At 33.7% G+C, this 21,876-nt stretch overlaps 1 protein-coding gene across 3 annotated transcripts in view; it reads right to left on the bottom strand.

Moving 5' to 3' along the window:
• The window catches only part of ULK4 (unc-51 like kinase 4), a 214,821-nt gene that overhangs the window by 162,878 nt on the left and 30,067 nt on the right, over positions 1 to 21,876 (bottom strand). For 2 of the 3 annotated variants that reach the window (XM_015617381.3, XM_015617383.3), the window contains exons 18-20: positions 17,409 to 17,516; positions 12,996 to 13,079; positions 5,501 to 5,662 (exon numbers count right to left, since the gene is read on the bottom strand). In XM_015617381.3, coding sequence (XP_015472867.1) covers positions 5,501 to 5,662; positions 12,996 to 13,079; positions 17,409 to 17,516 — 354 coding nt within the window. The remainder of the gene's footprint in view (positions 1 to 5,500; positions 5,663 to 12,995; positions 13,080 to 17,408; positions 17,517 to 21,876) is intronic. The other variant, XM_015617384.3, reaches the window with a different exon arrangement.

The raw sequence follows: 21,876 nt of genomic DNA, 5'->3' as shown, positions 1-21,876 counted from the left end.
AGAAACTGTCCAGTTCACCAGCGCCCTAAGAAACATTATTCAAAACAAACAAGAAAAAAAGAAAAAAGAAGAAAAAAGGCATGAGTGACAGTAAATCACAAAGCTGACAGACATTTTATTGATGTTATTCATCTACTCTGCTCCTGTTCTTCCTTGTCCTTTCCGGTCCAGGAACCATATCGATTGCAGCCTTTTACTTTTCTTCTTTTATTATTTTTTTACTCTCTTCTAAAATACAGACACTCAATCTCAGTTCCTTAGTACAGCACGCTCTATTTCCCCCAGGATACAATCCAGCTCTTCACCTCTATTCAGAGTTTTCAAAATGAGTGGGCAGGAGGTATGTGTATTCACTAAAAACATCTTTGAGGGTCGTACTACCAGAGAACTGCTGGGACCTAGGGACAGGCAGTGCCAAAGCAACATGGAGCTCACTTAGTGTGCTAACATGGGGTGTGCAGGTTTTCCACTGCCTTGGATTTCTGCTACAGACCTTGCCAAACAAGGGTGACCAAAGTCACAGGCCACCAGATTACTTCCAGGAAAACATCACAGGAAAGACATCATAGGCTGTTTTCTAGAATAATACTGCAGTTTTGGCTGTAGCAGAAAAGCTCCAGCCCACCAATAGCCAAGAGGAGAATCTTTAAATTCCCATTAGTTTGTACATCACAGAAAGCTCTGTTGTATGAATGAACCTAACACCTCAGCAGAAAAGTAGAAGACGGAATTTAAATGTGGGATAGAGCACAAAGAACTCTAAATCACTTCAGTAGATCCAGTATTGGGAGAGAACAGATGGAGAAAGGTCAAAAGGTGGTGGAGCAGGAATTGGAAATGGATGATGAAAGGTGTAAGAGTAGAGCTCACACCATCATCTCCAGGCAATCTTGGAACATGACATGTTCTTAATGAGAGTCAGGCTTCAGCAGAACATCGCCTGGAATTGGCTTCTCTGCACAGCATTAACCAGCACCTTTTCTCTCAGCAGCTTCAACCTTGCCTCAAGATTCTTACTCATCAGTTTCAACTTGAGATACTCCAGGATTCAATGACCATCTTTGCCCTATCCTTCTAGTCTTACAGGCAACACATGACTGGGTAACATTGACTCATTCAGGGTATCTTCCATGACTCTCGCAAGTTTGAGAATGAATGCACTAAAGTATCTGCAATACACAAGCCTCTGAAAGAAACTACTCAAATCAAATTACTTAAGAAAATAACAAAAGAAACCGAATCCCCAAAAAGACTGTCTTGAGCTTTCCCAAATTAGTTTCCATTTAAGTAGCTTACATTTAGTTACTACTCTTCCAGCAGAAAAAGTTCTCTCTTAGAACCAAAATTTTAAGTTATTTTTAAAAAAATTAAAAAACTTTCAGTATACTGGAAAGAAAACCTTCCTGCTGCTGAGCTTGTCAGAGTATCACTTTGACATCTTACAGATTTCTTCTTTCTGAGTCTAGCAAAATGATAAAAAGACACAGCTTACTTACAGGCAAAATCTGTGATATTTACCTGAGGTATGTTGGACTCCAAAGTGAGAAAAAAAATAGTGAGACACAGTCCCTGTTTGCGTCCTCTGACAGGCAGGACAAAAAGTGCCATTTCTTAATTACAGAGAGTAAAGACAGAGAATTTTCTTGATATATTTTTATTACTGACTGAAATAATCATAAGTAAAATTCCATAGTCCCTTACTGCTGATACACTTTTCAGACAGACTTCTAACTCTAAGTAAAGATATGACAGATGTATTTCTTAACAGAAATGTATTTTAACATTCTAATACAGATGTCAGTTAAGAATAAATTCTTCAGGATATATTCAAATAAGGCAGGAATAACTGCATAATAAAATGAAATAGGACACCGATGATGTCAATCTATGTGGTCACACAGGATAAAAATGTCTACATATCTGTAGCAATAATTTAATGAATGTAGAAATTATACAGTATGCTATAGTTGGAGAATACATTAGTATTTTCTTTTTTAAATTAGCAAACCACTAAAATCTCCATAAACTTTAGCTGGGAAAAGATCTTCTTGCACTAGATTTCAATAGCAATTGACTGTTATGAGATGAAGTTAAGATTATAGATCTAAATGCCACAGCAGTATTAGTACATAACCATGATTTATATCAGACATTGAGTAATAATTTTATCTACTTTTTACTTTAGTGTTTCACTACAAAGCAGCAAAAGGATTAAAGTACCACTTTAGTGCATCCTACTTTAGAAGCTTCCTTGTTGAATTCACTTCATGTAAAAGTATTAAACCTCAGTCTTCTGATAAAGGAAACAATCCCCAAAACAGTGGAGAGGAAAATCCAGGAAGCCATTCAGACCCAAGAGTGCTTGTATAAAATGATCCGTCTGAAAAAAGGAGATGGATTCAGCTACATGAATAGCAATAATTTCCATGAAGACCTAGAAAAGACCTAGTTCTAGAAACTAGAAGAAAGCAGTTTCACCAAGGATATAGAACAGTGAACACATCTTACTCTAGCAACTCTCCTCACAACTGCTTTCATCCAAACTCTCCAACATGTGAATTTGGAACAAGCCCTACCTCCAGGATGACTGAAACATCAGTAAGTACACAAGAGAAAAAGTATTATCCCCAGTAAGCCTATTGCCTTCACAGGAAACAAACATTAGCTGGGAACAGTTGTGGTTTTGTTTCTATTGTCCATATGTACATTTATATCACAGATATGCACAAAATGTTGAAGAAATTTTTGCCTTAGAAGATCTCACTGTGCACACTCAAACTGGCTGTCTTTTTAAAATGCTGGCCTCAGCACCCAAGAACACATTGCTAGGCAACTTCAAGAGAGAAATAGTAACAGAGTGATAAAAAAAATCTTTCTTACCTAGATTGTCAATTGCTATTGAAAGGAAGTCCCACAAATCAGTTGAGTTTCTCTAGGAAATTCTGGTAATTGCAGTTATCATGACCTTCTAAAACACACTGGCTCATCCTAACAGATGTCATCTGTAAGAAGGCTTCTGGAGTGGCTTCTGAAGACTATTAAGTTTTGTAACACAAAGATTTCAATCACAAGAAAAATAATCAGGAAGAGATTGACAAAACCAATGTCATTCCAAGTCCCAGTGTCAACCCTTGAGTGCCAGATGATTCAGCTTTGAAGTGGAGTATAAATATCGCAGTAAGACACACTGTACTTAAGAGGCCTGGCTGAACAGGAAGCCCATAAAGATCAGGCTGCTGTACCACACCTACAGCAACAAGAGGCGAAGGAACTGAGGAACTCATATTCTGTGATACTTTCGATCTACTCACTTGGAAGAGATCACACAAACACCAGCAATTTCAGGTTTTAGCTTCTTACTCATTTTTTGCTACTTTCCAGTTTTTCCAGCAGGAAAACATTCTTCTCATCAGTAGTGCTTTAAAGAGGCTAGATACCCATAGCATGAACACTGTGACAAAGCAAAGGCTTTTTAGTGGTTCACCTGAACCTTACAGCCTTGGGAGGATCCAGTGCCCTGGGCTCTCAAATGAAGGAGAGGATACAAGGGAGACAAACAACCCATTCTTCTCATAGTCTTTTGACACTCATCCACAGGCAAAGGGAGCAAACCATATGGCATTAATGACAGTAACCTCTAAGCCCATTTTTACAGAAAGTCATATTGAATCTCCGGTGATGACAAGTTTATTCTGGACAATCAGATGTATAACTTCTGCACATTATTGAGCATAAAAAAAGCTCAAGCCCACCTCAAGTATACTAAATTGTCCAAGAAGAAATTGAGTTTTCAGGAGGGAAAAAGAAAATGAAAAAGCCCACTGATAGTTCCTCTGGTGATCTTTTTTAGCTCGCTGTCTGAATGCAATAGAGACTGACAGTTTCTCCAGGATATGCTGCTTACTGTGGTACACAAGACAGGCATAACTGACCAACTGGCCTCTACAAATGGAGCAGGCCTTGGAAGTCTGCTGTAGGAATCAAGCAAATGGTAAATGACGAAGCAAAGTTCTCCAAGCAGAGAGCAGAGAAACAAGAGGGAACTTTCAGCATGATTTGAAAGAGAAAAAAAAAAAAAAATACTGCGACTTAGTAGCAAACAAATAACAACTGCCCAGTCTAATGATTGACAAGAATAGAAAGCCCATGATACAAAACAACCCTTATAGCAAAAGTAGTGATAGCATAAGGGATCAAGCAGGCTACTTTAAAAACTCAGTAAGGAAATCATAACTCTTATCTCCAGTCTTTTCCCATACATGCAGTTGTGATCTAAACATAAAACTCACAGATCAAATGGGTGAAGTCTCAAAAACACCCTTTCTAAAAAACAGCCTAATGGCCAGACTCACACATATACTTTACATATTTAGAGACAGACTACTCTCTACCCATGGAAGTTCTAAGACTGTTTTTGCCAAGAATTTCAGATGCTACGGTGCAAAGGTTTTTATAATAATTATTTTACTAAATAGGTTTCCTGTTCTAAAATGTCAAGACATTTTCCTAATATTTGAGCAGTTTATATTGCAGGCAAGACTCTGCCACAAATAGACACTAAGGTAAAAAAATCAATAAAAAGATATATTTTTAAAAATTATAAATTTATTATACAATTTACCTTTTCAGCCACACTTCAAATATGTTTTTATTTCTCTTTTATTACCATTTTTCTAGATGTGTCTATGTGCATACTGCTGCAGCAGTGACACTACCTTTTTCCATTTGGAAAGCAAGAGCTCCATCCAGCCTGGCTATGAACACTGCTAGGGAATGGGGCAGCCACAACTTTTCCAGGGAACCTGTGCCACTGCCTCACCACCCTCACAATAAAGAATGTTTTCCCAATATCTAATCTAAACCTATTTTCTTGTCATTTTAATCCACTCCCCCATGTCCTGTCACTACATGCTCTTGTAAAAAGTCCAAGAGATACGGTTAAACTCACAGTCCTGCTAAGTATTTTCTACCTCATAAATCCTTTTGTTCCAAACCTTCTGCTTGAATGTTATCACTCTATTTGTCTTATCATTCTATATTGCCTTAATAATTCCAGGAAAAGACAAGGCCGTGACAATTTTATAAAAATAAACTTGATTAATTCAACTTAGTCTTCTAAATAAGTCTTTGATAAAGAAAATAAGCAATTTTCATTTGAAACATCATACAAAAAGAGAAATTTCAATTTTGCAAGAATTTAATAGATTTTTTTGAAAGGTTAAACTTTTTAAACATAACTCATTATTACCAACATAAGGAAATATATGTTCTAGATATCAAGAACAAGATACTATTGTATCACAAGAACTATTCATAAGCATTGGACTGTAATAAATGTAATTTTCAATTTCAGAAATTTTTCAAATATATTTTATTGTAGTCTGAAATATAAAAAACACAAACATACAGCAAACATGTTTAAATACATTTCAGTGCAAATTCAGAAGGTTTTTCAGACTAAATGCCAAACATTACACTACCACAAAAGGAAATTCCTTACCGAAACAGGAGTTATCTTCAAAGAATCTCCTGTAGAATGTGTGAAAAGGTACCACAAGACAGGTCCAATTTCTCCTGTAATAAATCCTTGTGCATGGCATGAGCGAGTAGTACAAACATTTTCAATTATCTTTGCAGCTAAATGGTTCACTACACGCTCTTCCTATAGGAAGGAGAGGAAGGAAAACACGTTTGCAAATGTTTCCAATTTCTTTAAAAATTACTGCCTATGTCCACATTTTATTCAATGTTTATTATCTTAGTGTTGTTTCTTAATTCTTTTTGATACTTGTAAGTTTTCAAGAAACCTCACCTAATGACAAAGTTATCTTCACAGACCCTACTTCCCCCCACTTTGCCTTCTAATGCAAAGACAACTTAAAACAAGTAAAATTTAATACAAAACCTTTAATCTCCAAATAATCATTCCAAATTAAATGCAGTCATTACAAATGAAACAATGGTTATGTTAGAAGTGTTCCATGATCAGTGCTTTATAAATGAATGAATTTGTGTCAACACTCATCACTAGCACATGCTCTAAACAGCAAAATAATGAGATATTCAGTGACTTTAGGGAAAAAAATTTACATTAAACCCTCTTTATTCAGAAGAGTCAAAAAATCCTAGATAGAGACAGACTTCTTGCAAATTAAGTTGTTCCATAACTCCCTTATTTTCTCCTGAAGCAGATAATCCTGACCAATGCTTAAAATAAATTATTAGGTCCCATTTACTACAAGAAGCCCTGAATTTCTATATGAGATTCTGAATCTTCATATTTTTAGTACTAACCAAATAATTTTCATTTAAAATCGGAGTCTTTAACAGAACTAGAAGACACATTGCTGGTATAATTCTGGCTGTGCATTGCCTCACCTCATCTCAGTACTGAACTACAAAAAAAGTTAAGTCAACAATGTCTTAAAAAGCATCTTAAATTCAGCAGGAGAATGAATTTGAATATAATTTTTATAATTCAATTTGCCCTTATAGTCTGGCTTCACAAATAATTCATCATAATATCTAATTGATTTCTTTCTTAAACTGATCTCTATTTTACCCTACTAAGCTTTGGATTTCTAACAGTTATCTTTACAATCAGAGCCACCACCAACTGTGAGCAACAATAATGAAACATTTCAGAAAGTAGAATAAAAACCTTGCAGAAGGGGAGAGCTTATACTTCATTAAAAATATATTCCATATCCACTTTTCCTTCTACTGATTTAGTAGACCTAAAATATAGATTTCAGATGTAGAAATATTTGGAAACTCTAGTATAATGCCATCAAAAAAAAAAAGAGAAAGGCTCTGTTCATCCTTTTCATCATAATCCTTCCTGTTTTCCAAAGAACTGCAACTCTACTCAAAATATTTAACAGAAATACCGAAGTCAATTTCCATCTAAAGTGGTTACACTCTTATATAAAAACTCCACTGAATTCTGTGGTCTTCCTTCTTGTTTGCAGCTATAAAACCAAAGAGAACTTAGGCTTCTCTCTTTTTACATTTTTGATTACTGAAAAATATTGCATTATTTTGACCTATCAGAGACCTAAATACACAGATACTCATACATGTTTAATAAAATTGAAATTTTCAAAACATTTTATAAATAATACTCAGTTTTAATATTTTTGTGTGAATTATACTTCTGGTTTTTAGGTTTTTTTAGCGGGGTACAGTTAGGGTAAAAATACATGCTTTTATCAAATTGACTAAATTGATGCATTTAACATTCAAATTTGTAACTGAAACAACTGTCAAGTTAAGTCTCTCTTACATATGAAGTGATTATTAAGACTGCCAATTGGAACTCCACTCCTAATTTAAGCAGGCATAAACACTTAATAAATGAACGATAATCCCATTAATCATAATCAAAGCACTATACAGAGGATAATAGCTATTATTAATGCTAACAAATTTCCAGATGCAATTACAGCTTTCCTTTGCAAAGTCTGGTACTGAAGATGTGCTTTATTTATTTTCAGCCATTGATGGGATGAGTTAGGCCCTGTTCCAGGTTGTCCAGCTACTTTGACTAGAAACTGGTCATGCATCATCACTGTGCTCTAAAAGCTCAATGATGCTGCCAAAGTAGTTCTATTTGCTGTCACCTGAGACCTGTCATTTCAGCTCCTCTGGTACCTGTTCCTGAGAACTATCTAAGCAACAAGGCTTCAACCATCTTCTACTTAATTAGCTGTCTAATTCTAAGGGAAGCCTGATCAAAAGTAATATTTGGCCTCTTAACTAAAGGAGTCATCCCATGATGCTACCAGGACATAAGCTATTTTAGTGACCAGAAATAGATGTTCAAGATATGAGTTCCATGTATAAGTAACCCTCTGTCCACATCATGAACTGCATGAAACCTGAAACTATGAATAGAACTGTATAAAAAAAGAAGCACATACTTTATTTTTAGTGGGTTTAGATTTCAACTAGTTTTATAAAGCACACTTAAAGCTCCTAATTTTCAGTCATGTTGAACACTTGCAGATATTTCTGTTTCCAGTGAAGTCAGGGATACATAATGAAAAAGAGTCCTGAGTGAAAATTAAAATATTGGAAGGATAAAATTTGCAAATAACTGAAAGGAAACTTCTTTTAATCAAATCTTTCCATTTTAATTGTGGTGTGAGGGGGTGTTGCAAATCAACATCATAAAAAATCTACTTCCATTTTCTTGAAATAACTGAATCTACAGGATATTTTTACTGCCTGTTATAAATTTTAAAGTGCAGCAAAAATTTTGGAATCACTGAAGTTACAGTCACTATGCTAACTGACATACTACCAAAAAATAGCATAACTTCATTTTGATAAAACTTAGGATAAAATACTTTATGATCCTTTTAAAGTATGTTTATTGATGAAACTAAATTGCATTGAAGGCAGAGAGGACCAGCAGAGAGACCTTGACAAATTAAGAGGTCTTGGGCAATCACCAACCATATGAAGTTTAAGAATGGCAAGTACCAGATTCTGCACCTGGGATGGGACAACCCTGGATGTATGGACAGACTGGGGAACAAGAGGCTGAAGAGCAGTGCTGGGGAAAGGGATCAGGGAGTCCTGGCCCATGGCAAGCTGAACATGAGTCAGCAGTGCCCTGGCAGCCAGGAGGGCCAACCTGGGGGACATCAGGGACAGCATCACCAGCTGGGCAAGGGAGGGGATTGTCCTGCTCTGCTCTGAGCTGGGGTGGCCTCACCTCAAGTGCTGGGGGCAGGTTTGTGGTATATTATACTACATATAGTACATACACACTTGAGTAACAGCATAACACTCATAAAGAAACATTAAAAGCTGAAGGATTTAGGAAGTAACACTGCATTCCACACAATTCTTCTAAACCAACTTCTAAACACAGTTCTTCCTTTAATCTAAGAAGACAGAATATAATACCTACAAATATAACCTAATAAAGTAAATCTGCATCCTCCAAAGCATTCATGATTCCAAGAATTAAATCTTAGTTTGGCAACAATTAATGGCAACATAAAGCCTTCAGAGTGAACAGTAAATATGTAGAAACAAAACTTTTAAATGCCTTAATGATTTTTTTAAAATACTGGCAGTAAATTGGAGAATTGCTATCTAAAGAAGAAATTAAAGTGATAATGTATATGATGCAGAGAATTACTCTTATCCTACAGGCAGTTCTGCCAGTTAAAAACTGACATCTAAAAAAGAAATAAAAATGAGAATATGTATGATTCAAACTGACCCTCTGATACTATAGGCTGTACTACACTTTCTGAGAAAACAGTAGTGATTTTATTCTCTCCTCAAAATTCTCCTCTCTCCTTCAAATTCACTGTCAAGGAACAGTTCTGGTTAAAAATATACATTATAAAACATACGGCCTTATATTTTATATTGGCAGTTATTTTTTAAATATTTCTTTTATTATTAAAATTTCTCATTTGTTCAAAACCAAAGCCCTCAGACTTATATCTTACTCCCTCATAAAGGAAGAAGTCCATATGGAAGAGGGAAATGCACACTATATAGCTTTCTGGCAAGATCTCATTTATTAAAAGTCTTGCTTATACAGTATCTTACACATTCAAGAGACAGAAAATTATCCTTCATAAACTTATTCAATATTTCTGATTCAAATATATTCTCCATGTGCCACTTTATAAAATGAAAGGGTTATTTTTATATATATAATTATGCACCTTTTAAAAGCCAGATACAGTTAATATGTATATATAAATTTAACCATGCAAGTTTATTGCCTGTACATATTTTTGAGATTCTATGAAGTTATTACTAAAATTGCATGTAATTGCGTATTTTACATTTACGTGCCATTTATGAGCAGAAATGGACAGATACCAAGTTTCTGAATGATTTTTCAATGGTTCCATTCTCAGGAAGACTAAAAGGGAGGCTTGCATGGTTTCTGACTTCACTGTCTAGTTTCATTGAGAGACCTCATTCGAGCAACATAATCCAGACCAAATCAGAGAAGAAAAATTATAAAACACATCAAAACATGGTTTGGATATAGGAAAGATTATCAGTTCTAAAACTAGCAAGGATCTGAAGGAAGGGGGTGGCAAATATATGGGACAAATCAGAGAAGCAAAAAGGTGAAAGGATTGACTGAATAGAAGTGGATGTAAAACAGAAACTAAAGTTAAGATTTCACTTAGTTAAAAGTAGGTTGAACCTTAAATATAATAAAGAGAAAAAAATATATGCAGAGTCAATTATAAGATTCAAATCAGATACAATATTACCCACTCAGGGTCAAGTACATAAGGGAAACTTTAGCAAAGCAGTTTCGAATTAATGAAGCAAAATGCATAAAAGGAAAATGTTTGTCACATTAGCATTAGGTGCTCAATAATAAATAAGAATATGCTTTCTGAAACAGAAAGTATTTTCCATGACTAGATAACATAAGAACTCTGACAGCTATACACTTTAGCAACAGAAATCAGGACCTTCCTATCTTAGAGATTGCACACAAACATTTAGAAGTTGAACTTAAACAAATACAGATGCCTGGAATAGGCATTTTGTTTCACTGTTGGAAACAGTTGTTGGAAAAGATTAGCAAATAAATATCGGAATGTTTACTACATGCATTCTGACAGACCACAACGTTATACCTAGACTAAAGCCTAAAGATGTCAAATCAAGCCTATCATTTCCTTATTTATGAGTGCAACAATTCCCTTATTTTGACACATAACTGAACTCAACTGTTCTTTTCCTGAGTTGAAATCAGCTTCTATCTCAAGATAACAACACTGAAATGCAAGAAATCTGAACTTGTGTTCCCTTACAGATGAAAGGCTCTCCCAATCTTCTACTTCCATCACCCTAAAACTCCTTTCACTGACCCATACACTTTTTTGTCACTGTTAGATTTTCAGGCACAGAAAGTATGTGGAAATGACACTACCTGCATTTTCTGAACATTTTGTTCCTTTATAGGCAAATAAAAGGGACACACACATATTTCAAACTTCTTCCTGTTCTACTGTTCTGTTTCAAAGGGCAATTCTGCTTTGATAATGACAAATCTTATAAAACTTCAGAAGTCCAAGAACACCTCAGAGTAGTTCATAATTAAACTCAAGAACAGTGAACTTAGCTTACAAAACTCAAAACTATATAGACCATAGTACCGAATGACATGAACTGGTTTTATTTTCTTGCATTTTTATTAAATACATCAAATAAAGCTTCTTAACTGGCAATAAATACTAGAAGTGAGTATTTACAATGCATATACAATGCACTGTGGTAGCTCAGACCTTATTACAAAAAGTTAATTTTCCATTTTCATAAATACTGAGACAATATGCCCATAATCATTTCAGAAACATCCCAATGTAACATTTACTTAACTCACAACTGAGCTTAGAACAACTACAATTAATTCATTCTGTAATTATGTATATATATATTTTAATTATTAATATAAGAATGCAAATCTTACCTACTTGAAATAAAGAAAAGCTGGTGACAAATATTTTCAGAGCTGCACAGCCACAGGACAAGAGGCAATGGACAGAAGTGAAAACTCCAATCATAAACAAGTAAATAATTTTTTCTATGAAGGTGGTGCAGGCATTGCTCAGGGAGATTGTGGGACCATAGTTACTAGAGACATTCAAGACTTAAATAGGCATGCCCCTGAACAACCTGATCTATTTAGACCTAGTGTGAACAGGAGGTTGTATTAGATGACTTCCAAAGGTCCATTCTATCCTGAAGTCTTGTGTAGTTTACAGCTTCAAACATCTTTTTAGAAAATATATATTACATTGCAAATGAGCATCCTCACAAACAGAAAGTGTAGAAGTACACATATGTACTTGGCTAGCCCAGACATAATTTTAAATTTATGCTTAATTAAATTTAATTTGAACTATTGCATGGCAAATGTACTTCTATTTTGTGTCATTTTTTCAAGAAAAAATATATCAAGATAAATTATTAAGAAAAATTTGACATGCATCAGGACTAAGAAGTGATTTTATTTTATAGGAATAAATTAATGTCTTACGAATGTCTTGATTTAGTTTCTGCACACTGTATGTTCAGAAACAGCAAGTCTTCCATAACTAAATTTATAATTAAATAGCATCTCACTACTGTGCCTTAGAGAGACATCTTACTCTAATTATGAGTTGGAAATCATCTACAATACAAACTCAGTTCTGTGTTCTTGGTCACATGAAGGTTTGAAGATATTAAAATGCATCTAGGCTCTTCCTTTATTAATAACAATCTGTAGGCAATAAAGATCTCAAAAAGGAAAGAGAAAAGGTATTTCCTCTTGCTTTCCACCTTCTAGCAACCTCTGACATGTTTTCTGCCTTGAGCTTTGCCTTGGGCAAAAATAAAGTGGTCTCATACAAACAGTGAATGTAAACCTTCCATTCAATTCTTTTTCATTTTACAAATGGAATTATATGCATATTTTTCTTCCCTTCTAGCACAGCTAAGCCATCACCAAAACCAATGAAGAACACAGTAGAGCACATGTATGAGAATAAACCTAAATACTACTTTTTTGCCTCAAAAAATGCTGACAACACAGTAGGATAACAATGCAGTTTTAAAAAACTGTTTATCATCCACTTCAAGAAAGAAACTTAAATCTTGCTCAAAGATTTACAATGATGTATGAAAATCAAATTGCATGAGGACAGCACAAACTGTCAGAACATTTCTCAAAAGATGCCTACATCATTAATAAATTTCACATTTATTAACAGTAATTTATATTTACTATCCCATTTTCCCCAACACAAGCAGCAATACATAAATGTTGAATGTACAGAGAACAGCACTGCATTAATCTCCTGCTTAGGTCATGGTTTTATGATTATTTAAATTCAAGAGCAATGCTTGGTTGACAAGGTACTGCAATGCTTCAGGCTACAATCCTCACACAATGCCTAAAGGGTTATTACTGTGGAGAAATTCTACTGAGGACCATGAAAGAGCCTTACCCCTTCCCGAAGACACCTCATTAGCACAGTGTAAGCAGCTGAGGGAACAGCCCAACATTCCCTGGGGTGCTCCCCTTTTTCCTCCTGAAATGAAGCCAACGGCACAACTGATTAAATCAAAAAATCACAACAATCTCAGTCACATAAAAAATGAGTAGCATGTTCTTAATAAGGTTCATATTATACACATTTCAAATTAACATATGCAATTTAATATATTAAATTTCAGGACATTATCACTTTTTAATGTTCTTTCATGTGCAGCACAGAGATTGATATTTTATTAGCTTTTTTAAGTAGTCTCCAAAATCTGTAACAGAGTTTGTCCTAATTTTTCCGCATTTTATCAATTCATTCTAATTCACACATGCAAAAAAGTGTTTCTTCCTTCATTCCTCTCAACTATTTTGAGTACTTCAGAGAGAGATAACTGACTATTAATAGTAGAAATTCTTCTCTTTAAATGTGATTTAATTACACCAAACAAACAAAATTAAATTTTTTTGGTAGGTAAAAAGAAAAAAAGTGAACTTTCTTTTGAAAAAAATGGTCCTAGTCATACAAGGAGATACCAAGTGATTAAGAAAATTTACTGTCTGGTATAGTTTTCAGTACATATGAAAACTGCTTCAAGATCTTAATATATATCTCTTTGAAATCACCCTGTTAGAGAGGCTAATTTACTACTAGTTGAATAAGTGTTTAATTCTTCCATTAGAAGTGAACTTAACTTCCCTCTGTCCCTGCAATAGCCTATGGTAAAATTTTAAGTTTAAAATGGGACACTTGGATATCACTGAGATTTAACTGCAACAACTTCCATATCCAGGCTAGTAACACAGAGCTATTAGTAAGTGGGAAAAAATATAGCCTCATTCGGGAAAGAAAGTGAGAAATAATAGACATTAGATGGTGTGAAGATGACAGGCCATAAAGTCATGAGAAACTTGTTTTAGTAAGTAGAAAAAGGATGACAAACAGTAATTTCTTCAGAAACTACAGAATTCTTGAACTCTAGTAATTATATTCTGAAATTATATTTAGCATTCTAATAAACTGTTTTTAATAAAAGGGACAGGATAGGTAAAGTGGGGGTTAATGGTGCAGAAACAAGTGATACTTTCTAATTTTGCTGATTTCTGTGTGGCTTAGAGTAATTCAACATATATGATATGATCGTTTCAGGCATTTAATTAAAGCATGGTACATTAGCATGGAAGACAATTACTGAATTGTCTAGTAAAATTAATTTTCCTTCTTTATCGAAAACAAAACCTTATTTTCCACATATATCCAAAGAGAAAATGAGTCTGTTAAATATCCCATTTGTAAGCTTTATTTCTGCTAACTTTTTATTACAACGTATGGGACAATATAAACAGTAATAAAAAGAGTGGCTTGACATCAAACAAGACACACCAGATCCACTTCATTCCAACTCCTTTATCTTAACGGAGTGAGAACATGCTGATAAGTAATCACCATTTGCCTTCCAAGGCATTATGTGTAAGTTTAAGAAAACACAGTCCAAGTTTCAAGAAAGTAAAGGTAGGTTACTTTCAAACAGGCAAAAGTGGAGTCTTTTCTACCTGGAAGAGGCAGGACAAGGCTAGGAGTCAAAACACAGTTAAAACGACAATCTGTGGTAGAATAGGCGTGGGTCTATTTCTTATTGTATTCACCTAATTTAACCAGAAATTCTCTCAAGTTTTTTTGTAAGCATACATATTAAATGTGATGTAAAATAAAAAGCCTTAAGAAATTACGCAATCCTAAACCGTTACTGGTTCTTCCATTCTTCAAACCAATTAAAGACTTCTGCAATGTTTAATCTCTAAAAAAGGCAAAAGGGGTATGAAACTTAGTACCATTCTTAATTACCTAAACGTAACGTACAGCATTTGGCACTTAATAAACCAAAATATATCACAAAACACTCGGGAATCTTCCTACTTTTTGCTCACAGCCCATGTTGATTTTGATTAAACTTTAGGTTCTGCACCCTAATAACACAAACAACACAAAATGAATAAAAATATTACATAGAACTTGAAAGTTTTCCCCCAAGGCAATCCACTCAAGAGTATGAGAACATGCTCCCAGGAGTCTGCTCATGCTACTTGTGAATTGCTCTTGGCTTCTGTTTGGAATAAAAATGCAGAGATGGAGTGTAAGATCTTACTTACAAGATCTCATAAGCAAGTACACACACAATATCAGAGTTTAGGATTGCACAGTACCATTACGATTATCTGGACATTTCTCAGTATTTTCTAAGCCATACAAGTGCAAAGTAATCTTGTATTTTACTGCATTAATCATCCTGCACCTAAACAGCTGAACTTGACGTTAAGTATTTAATAATTTATGATTTACCAAGTGTTCATATGAAATAGAAATAATCTTTACAATTATTTAGTATTAAAATTGTGGCTGGACCTAGACACACTTCACAAAACCCCAGAGGGAATAAATGAATAAATAAAATCAGCCTTGCCCCAAAAACTTACAGTTTAAATAAAAATATTTAGTAGTTTGATAAAACAAACAAATAGGCCAAAGAAAGCACAAAATAGAAGGAAACAAGAAAAACAAGTGTATAGTCCTTAATGAATTACATTATAATTTATTTTTCTTTATTAATAAAATCATAAGGCTTTGCTGTTTAAAGATAAAAGTTAGCAATAATTTTTCTGGTTTCATTTATTATATTACCCCTGACTTGGTATATGATCTTGTCAAGGTCATTCAGCACTACTGTTCAGCATTTTAATGAGCAGCGAAATTCCTAGAACACTACAGTATTCTGAGTTAAATACATATAGAACAGAAAAATGAAAAGAGCTTTTCTTAAAAAAATTGAACAGTTAGTATTTCCAAGCAGACAAATCACAATGATATTTTTGAATTTTTTGATATTTTGGAAATTATACCAAGACATGGTATCTTGAGCTCATATGTGTCCAAATATTTATTCCGACACTCTAACAATTTCTTAGCTGTAACATAATGCAACCATTAATATTTGTGTATTTGTGTGTGTGAGTGTGTGTGCGTGTAACCAACCTTGAAACATGACAATGTTGCTACTCATATGCAAGTTGTAATGCTCCAAACATTGTGAAATTCACACACAGACTGAAAAATTTGTTAGTTCACATTTTCAGAAGGAAAAAATCTGTGCGCATCATTTTAGTGTTATACAACCAGTGTTAACAGAATTGTTTCAGCTATCGGAGCTTAATTGCAAAATAAAACAAAGCCACAGAAAATATTCCTGCCAAATATCATTTTTAAGTTGGAGTTTTAAGTTTATTTGATGACAGCAGGTACAAATCTTTTCTCCTGAGGAAACTGAGCAAGTATTAAAACATACAAACTGTGACTGTGGATGCATTTTCCAGGACATAATTTCTCATTCTAAGTTCTCTGAGCATGTATTTGACAAATATTTTGGCAATTGCCCAACAAAAATAGGACAATGCTTGTAATTTTACAAAATCAAGGCAACCACTACATTTTGTGGAACATGCAAAGGAGTTAGAGAAAATAAAACCTGGAAATTCAGCACAAAGCCATAACTAAAGCCATGATGATTCAAAGTAATGAATCAAAAGTAATGATTCATTTGACACTTTTGCTCCATTACCAACTGTTCTGTTAATCTAACATGTTAGCATTCAGAGCTATTAGATGATGCAGGTAATACAGAGGCTTCAGAGAAGCCAAGGTTAGATTTTTTCTGTTTAAAGACACCTTGGTTTCTGTTAAGTAAGAGTATTTTTTTCTTAGAATAAGGAAAAAGAAATGGGATGGTTTAAAAGAGCTGTCAACTTCAACTTTAATATTGACAGTATTTCTTTTCTACAAATAATCTGATTACTTTTAACGTGAATCTACTATTTCTATATTGAACATTTAGAGCAGTTTTAATCAGGAATAAACACAAGTCCATTTGAAATTAGCCAGGAACATTTAATTTCTGTTTCCATAGTGCTGTGAATCCAACCATGCTACAATAAGTTTTAATATGGACTAGATATATAGATACACTAATATATTAATTTATTGATATTATAGGCCGTCCTTATACATCCTGTTTAATCAACATCTCTAGCTTAGATGTTTGAACCTCAGATCTGCCACTTGGAGGCCAGCAATGTTTATGGTGGTTGATTAAATCCTTTTATGAAGTTAAAATTCTACACTTGAAGAATACTGTTTAATTACTCGCAGATGAAGTAAATGATTGGACCAGCATGTTTCTTAAAAGTAGAAAAAGTATTAAAGAAGACAAAAGGACCAGAAACTGTTGACTATAGCAATGACTAAGTAACTTGATTTTTTGGTCTACTTTTCCATGGGAAATTTTTTCATATTTGCCAAATTTGTAAGGATCACTTGCAGTCTTACCTTGCTGGCAATGAGGTAAAGCAGCTCCCCAAGTGCTGGTAAGAAACATTGCTTCAATTTGCTGTTTCTGAAGTTCTCTCTGATTAGTTCAGTTAAAAGTGTAATTGCCTAAATTTAAAAAATCAATCAATAGATAAACATGTGTATTTTGTCAAGGAAAATGTACTGCTAAAAATAAAAAGCTTTATCTCAAATGCCATCTTAGTGATGCACTCTTCACTTATGCTGAAGAGCTATTTGCAAGGGATTTAGTAAGCATTGAAAGAAAGAAAAAATAATTATTACAAAACATTATATATGCAATATGGAGAAAAATAAGGAATTAGCCAAGCTGACAAATTGTCAGCTATCTCTTCTTTCATTTCCCTCAGTATAACAGGAATTGATTTGCCAAGAAAAGAAAAGCCTACTTGCTGTTCCTGTGTTTCTGTCAGAACATCTGAAAGTTTTCACCATCAGGTTACAAAAAGCACAAACAATAAGAAACCTCTAATGATATCTTTTCTGTAGATGTTTTATCAAAGGATAAGAACTATTTAAGATTAGTCTCCTGATCTCCAAGTTTACAGGTGACAAATGATGTAAGACCTGGACATATCATTATATTTCTTTGTATTTCATGAACTTCTATTTGCAAAGCATTTATGCATACATGCACCTGTGTGTGTGTGTATGTATATGTGTATATATTTTAAAATATATATATGTATAGATGTGTTATTTATAAAGAGGAGTTAGAAGAAAACTAGAAAATTTGATTGATTTTGTGCAGGTGACCCAGGAAGAAATCATTTCCCCATGCAAAAGTATTTGGCAGTAAAGCACTTTTTCTTACTTGGAGCACCAAGGAGTTTTTATATTCAACTTCCCTTGTTTTACTTCACCTTCTGACCTTATAGCAGCTTCATAACTCCAATCTTTGTACAGCAGAATCATATCAGAACTGGAAATGCAGTCTTCAAATCAAAGCAAAAAGATCTACTAAACAAACTTTGACCTTCTCCCCATCTTTTTAAAGTAGTGCTATGCTCATTAACTGTTTTCTTTAGCTCCTTTCAGGGCATTTCTACAAATTTTATTCAGGATCTTTAATTAGCATGCCATTCCAGAGACAGCTTTACTTTCTTATTTAAGAAACAAATGTATCAGGTTTTAAAGGTTCTAATATGTCAGCTTGAGAAAGTAGTAGTCAAGCTGATTCAAGTGCAATTTTGCATTGAATGATGAACACATAATGACAGCATTTTCTCCTTTATTATATTTCTTTTCTACAACTACACAGAATTATTCTTGCTTTTGTGATGAAATATATTTTGAGAACTACATTGACTGTGGAATCAATACCATTAAAAGTACCTTGTCACTGTGGCATTAACAGAGATTACACATACCCAGTTATCATCCCTTCACTTTGCCTCTTTAGACTGAGGGTGAAACCACCATGATATAGTATTTAACTACACAAAACTGATGAACTGTGTAATATCACAAGCTGTTGACAAGAGCTCCAGCAGACTGGCTAGGGACATCAAATCACCATGACACCTAACTTACACTTATTTGTTTGCTGGCAGAACTTGAAAAAAATACACTTCAATTTGTATATCTGCTATAAAGGAGCAAGGCAGGGTGCTCAAAATTATCAGTTTTAATGATGAATCTCAACCAGCAGAAAACCCTGTATCAATACTAATACTTGTTTGCACCTACAATACTTGTTTTCTCAAAGCATGGTTAACATATTGGAAAATTTTGATGACACGTTATCTAAATACATTTGTATGTGCAGTCCTACAATTCTCTAAATCCTATATTCTGCTAAATAAAACCACAAATTAATATTTGTGTGCAGTAAATTGCATATTCACTATATTCACTTGTACTGAGTTCTGTCTGGCTGCCTTAAATCAAAGTTTAACAAAACAGTCATTAATATTTAATATACTAGGTAGATTATCCGTCATCTGTGGTTTGGGGTTTGTTTGTCATTAAAATAAAGAATTTAAGATTCAATATGAATGAAATTTAAATCCAAGAACAATATTTCATATTGGTGAACAGAAAGTATTGTTTCTCACTCTCCTTCAAGATTCTAGGACAAGTTATTATTTTTATTATGAAGAGATTCTAGTTATTATTTTTATTACAAAGTGATAAGAGAAAAAAGTAATCATAATCCAATTCCTACTCTCTCCTCAAATATGAATAAAAAAAAGGTAAAATTGAGTTAACAAAAAATAAATTAGGAACTAATTTCCTTTCTTATGCACTGAAAAAAAACTTGCCAAAATCTGATCAACACTGCAATAAATTCAAGTTTTCATTTGAAAAAAAACTTTTATTAAACAAGAGGAAAAATGTGTCTGAAGAAATCTGAGCCATTAGTGACTGACTTGTGCTAAAATCATGACATCTTCGTTAAAGAGAAACAAGTTGAATGAAATCTTATATTTCTTATCTTACTATATTATAATAAATTTCTCCATTAAGGGTTAATTTTAGTAACTGTAAGAAGATCCATAACAAGAATTAACTACTATGGCAGAAGGCACTGGACACAAAATAATTACTACACATTACAGATGACTCATAATCTCTTGTATACAAGACTTTATTTACCACACTCAGATAATGGTCTCATTTTCTCTAGAGAGCACACAGAGTAGAGAACTGCCCTGTGATTTCCGTCCCTTCACTGAAAACAATTAAATAATCAAGAATTATACAAATGCAGGAAATGGGGTTCACAGAGTATGTCACCTGCTGAACTGGCAGTGTCTGTGCCAATAATCTATTTAAGATCTTCTTGCGTCCTCTGCAATGGAAGCCATGGAACAGGAAGCTGTGATACATTGTCTGTATTATAAGGACATTTATACAGAAACACAAATATTTTTATAAAATAATTTTTATGTTATGTAATATAAATTGTTCATAATTTCACAAACACATTTCAAATTACCTAAAAGGAGGCAGACAAACTGTTTCCTCCTCTTGACAGGACACTTCTAATCTTAACAAAAGTGATTTGCACAAGATTTTAAATATTCTTTCATCCTTTCATAAAGAAAAATATAAGACCTGAAAAAAAATCTGCCAAGACACTTTGACTCAATGTTAAAGGGTGGTATAAATTTTAGGTAAAGAAAGTAACACAGTCTGTGTGGGAAAATGCACAAAAGAAAAATCAAATTTATTTCATTTTAACTACAGACTGACAAATGAACTCTCCTTCTTACCTTCTTTTTCTTTTCAACCTGCCTACATTTTCCCTTTCATAGAAGAAAGTAGTAGTAATGAATTGCAAGTCCTACACTGTCTAGTAAAAACATCTTAAATTTAATAAATTATCTACATCTTTTACCCTAGCTGTCAAACTGAGTAGATATAGTATAGTTAGAAAAAGAAAAGAAAGAAGAAAATTTCATATCTTGACAGTCATTGCCTTAATTTACAACAACAGTGTGGATTTGATCTATTACCTATGGCAGATTCTCAATCTATTTCAAAATGTATCCAGAAGTTTCCCTGCAGTTTCAGGTCCAGAAGTGAAAATTACAGTATATTCAAAAATGAAGGTATTTCATACCTTAAGTTGCAGTGGCAATGTACAGATTTACAATATTACTACATCTTTGATGTATTAGTATGACTGTCTGCAAGTATCAGTGGAAATTAAAATATCTCTGTAATTCTGCAAACCCTTACAGTGATAAAAGCTGTCTATACCTCTAGCATAATGGAAATAATATTTTAGTTCATTTTCTTGTGAGTACACATACATCATGTAATGTGGGCAAGTAATAGCAAAGCAATCTGACTTTCCTCTGAGAAAACTCTCTCATCAGGTTGAGAAAGTACACCATGGTTTTAGTGCCACTAACCAGAAAAGAATCTAGAGTAATATTCAAGTAAATTCAAATGGGTATATAAAAAAAACTACCAGCTTTTTCAAAACATCTCAACTCAAATTGGGTCATGAAATAAGGACTGAAGAAAAGTCTGACTACCAGACTATGGATGTGGCCTAAATGATGTCCAGAATGTAGGGGGAAGGAAAAAAAAAAAAAAAAAAAGAAAAAAAGAAAAAGAAAATTAAAAACATATTGCGACTCCTCTAGGGAAAAATGTAAGATGGAAGTGTCATTTTTCCAGGTGGCAAACAACACAAAATTGACTCATTATGAAAATTCTTTTCAACTTTTCCATAACTGAAAGGAAGAAGTCTTAGTAGATGAGTAGTCAAACCAGATGTCATGAACTCTAAAGGAGATTCAACTTGCTTTCGAATCAATTCAAGGTCCCAAAAGGATAAAATTAGAAACAAATAGAATCAATTAACTTATAAATCTGGTATGTTTACTAACAAATCAAAAATGGACATTAAAGTATTGTTAAGCTTTGGAGGTTGTCAGCTTGTTTGGGTGCTGGGTTTTATTTTTTACAGGAAAAAAATGTTATTACTTCT

The sequence above is a fragment of the Parus major genome, chromosome 2, assembly GCF_001522545.3.
Source record: "Parus major isolate Abel chromosome 2, Parus_major1.1, whole genome shotgun sequence".
NCBI classification, from domain to species: domain Eukaryota; kingdom Metazoa; phylum Chordata; class Aves; order Passeriformes; family Paridae; genus Parus; species Parus major.
Note: the sequence above shows the minus strand (reverse complement) of the source record. Positions and strands in the feature narration are given on the sequence as shown.